The 2,873-nt window shown below is 39.9% G+C and overlaps 1 protein-coding gene across 1 annotated transcript; it reads left to right on the forward strand.

Moving 5' to 3' along the window:
* The first annotated feature begins 248 nt into the window (after window positions 1–248).
* On the forward strand, window positions 249–2,443 carry LOC149563376 (aluminum-activated malate transporter 14-like). The gene is made up of 6 exons (XM_089828145.1): window positions 249–570; window positions 666–771; window positions 959–1,146; window positions 1,365–1,486; window positions 1,609–1,760; window positions 1,858–2,443. The coding sequence occupies exons 1-6, from the start codon at window positions 249–251 to the stop codon at window positions 2,441–2,443; spliced, it is 1,476 nt and encodes a 491-aa protein (XP_089684271.1).
* Window positions 2,444–2,873: the final 430 nt, after the last annotated feature.

Here is a 2,873-nt window from a genome sequence, read left to right on the forward strand (position 1 = left end):
CTTGTAAGGCAACCGCAAGAAGAAATGAACGGTTTAGAATTTATAAGATCTGCTTCCTTACTAAAATTGAGCTCATTTATAAGGTGCTCCAAGATTTTAGCCAGGGTGTTCTTCTTTGGAGTTTCTGAGCACTTGTGTAACTGTTCAGACCAAGATTAAATTACATTATAAATCAGCTTGGCTGGATCTCCTCTACTTGAAATTTAAGCTCTTGTATCTAAAATTTTATTGAATCGATTTTGTTTACCATGGCGTCTCTTAGCATTGGCGAATGCAGAACTAACATCAGTACGTCTAATGAAGAAATTAGCTACAATGAGTCTCGAAACGGGGGATTTCTAAGAAAAATTTGGTTAAATATAAGCAATGTTTTGATGGGGTTGTGTAGAAACATAATGGATGTTGGAAGAGAGGATCCTAGAAGGATTACGCAAGCTATAAAAGTTGGGTTGGCATTGTCATCGGTTTCGTTGTTATTTCTGTGGGATCGATCATTCCGCAGGGTGGGATTTGGTAACCATGCAATTTGGGCAGTCATGACTGTCGTTGTCGTTCTCGAATTCTCTGCGGGTATGAGTTAGTTTAATTTAATTGTTTCTAACGCAACCATCTTTTTCACCCTAATCGACTAACATTTAGAATGAATGTTGTTGCTGCTTGAGCAGGGGCTACCATGAAGAAAGGCCTCAACAGAGGAATTGGGACCATGGTGGCTGCATTTCTTGCCTTCCTGGTTTGCCACATGTCAGAGAAGGTAGTGCGAGGAAAGGCGTTTGTGCTCTATTCATCGTGGGCGAGTTTTTGTGCTCTCTTGGAATCACCTTGTTGCATTCACCAAATCTCAATTAGTACTCCACTACACTCATTTTGCAGGAGCGGTTACCACGTATGCCCGTTTCTTTCCTTCCCTCAAGAATAAAATTGACTATGCAGTGCTTATATTCTTGCTCACATTCAGCATGATAACGGTCTCTGGATATCGAGTGGAGAATATATCACGCATGGCATACGAACGCTTCGCCACCATACTCATCGGATGTGGAGTGTGTTTGGTTGTAAGTCTGCTCATCTTCCCCGCCTGGGCTGGCGAGGATCTTCACAATTCCACTGTCAGGAAGTTACAAGGCTTGGGGAAATCTCTACAGGGTAAGAAAATAGAACGAAAACAATTGAGGTTAAAAATCCTTGTTTTGATTGTGATGAAAACGTAACATTTTCTTCAGCGTAAAATGTGTGTTTTTCGCAATGGGCTGTTACAGATGAACTACTAGTACGCTTTGATTGGTGTGGCTTGTTATCAGCTCGGTAGATTAACTTGTTAAAATATCCGACTAATGTAATGGGCATGATATATTTGATGCCAGGATGCGTGGATGAATATTTCAGCGGATGCCGTACTGGTGAGAAGGTGGAAGATAAGTCAGAAGATATCATACACAGAGGATGCAAGTCTGTGCCGGACTCAAAGGCTACCGACGATTCTTTTGTAAATCGAAAAAATATATAGTTATTAGAAGAAACTAATTAAGTGGTAGCCATGACAACTTTTGACATTAAATAATGTTAAATGGATCGTCTGAAAGCAGTGATTGTACATGTTAATTGCAGGAGGCATTTTCTAGGTGGGAGCCAAGGCATGGTCTATTTCGATGCCCGCATCCATGGAAGCAGTATGTGAAAATTGGAGTGAAGCTTCGTTATCTGGCTTATCGTATTGTGGCCTTGCACGGATGCCTTGGATCTGAAATCGAGGTATATTCGTATGCATTTCCTCATTTGGTATCATTACCTTAAATTTACAAATTATCTTCAATGCATGCACTATAGCTGATGAATTTTTGTTTTGCATACGTTTAGGGCCCCTCATTTCCTTCGTTCACCATTGAAGAAGCCATGCACCAACGTCGCCCACAAAGCAGCCAAATTACTGGCAGAGCTGTCAAGCTGCATTGAACAAATGAGAATATACGACTTCGAGCCAATATTGGAAGAAGTTCAACATGCACTGGAGGATCTTCAAGTTTCCTTGAATTCTCAACCAAAGCTCTTACTGCATTCAACAACAAGAACGCCGAGTCAGAAAATCGTACTTGAGAATGAAAATAGAGAAGAGGAGGTAAGGTGGGCGACGAGAAGAAGATCATGGCATGGAGAAAGTAGTGACGAGAAGAGGTTAATGCTGAGACACGGCGTTGAATTTGGAGAAGCACTTCCATTGGCTACGTTTGCGTGGTTGGTGGTGGAGATCGTAGCGAGGCTTGAGCACGTGGTACACCCCGTGGAAGAGCTCGCGGTAATGGCGAAATTCAAGCCTCACAATCCTTCGACGTCGGATCAGAAGGCTTTAATCATAACTAGTGCTGCTTCTCCTCGTAGTTATATCCAGAGACCTAGTCTTGCAAGAACGCCGGAAAGATGTCTACATATGAACAATGTCGACTGATTTTTCCCTTCAATTCACATTCTAATACAGGAGTCGATTTTTAACATCATACACTAAGGGAAAAATTAAGCTTGCCAAAAACAAAGTCAAATGCTATGGTTGCATTATTAAATTTTATGTATTAATGATTTACACTAGTCTCATTTTTGTCTCTCTCACAATTGTCATATCATCTTGCTGACACCATGAGCTACTCCTAATGCCAATCTTTCTGAGAGCAGCACATATCTTAACTTCACTATGCATGTCTAATTGAATAATATTATGATTATACCAAATAATCAATTTAAAAACAATATACACTATTATGACATTGGTAAATTTTTGAAAACTTTTTAAAGACTAGTTGTTACACTTACTTCCAATCTTGTTAGAGCAGATGTCAAATAACATTTTTAATTTTCACTTCTTTCTAATTTACTAATATAAA

The sequence above is a fragment of the Cupressus sempervirens genome, chromosome 4 (genome assembly GCF_028749045.1).
Source record: "Cupressus sempervirens isolate cs-2001-9-10 chromosome 4, ASM2874904v1, whole genome shotgun sequence".
In the NCBI taxonomy this organism is placed as follows: domain Eukaryota; kingdom Viridiplantae; phylum Streptophyta; class Pinopsida; order Cupressales; family Cupressaceae; genus Cupressus; species Cupressus sempervirens.

What these genes read in the sequence shown, in the direction of transcription:
- LOC149563376 (XM_089828145.1), top strand. Translation starts at nt 249, where the DNA reads ATGGCGTCTCTTAGCATTGGCGAATGCAGAACTAACATCAGTACGTCT. An exon ending in AAGGTAGTGCGAGGAAAGGC is followed by an intron (nt 772 to 958) that starts GTTTGTGCTCTA and finishes GCTCACATTCAG; the next exon opens with CATGATAACGGTCTCTGGAT. An exon ending in AGGCTACCGACGATTCTTTT is followed by an intron (nt 1,487 to 1,608) that starts GTAAATCGAAAA and finishes TGTTAATTGCAG; the next exon opens with GAGGCATTTTCTAGGTGGGA.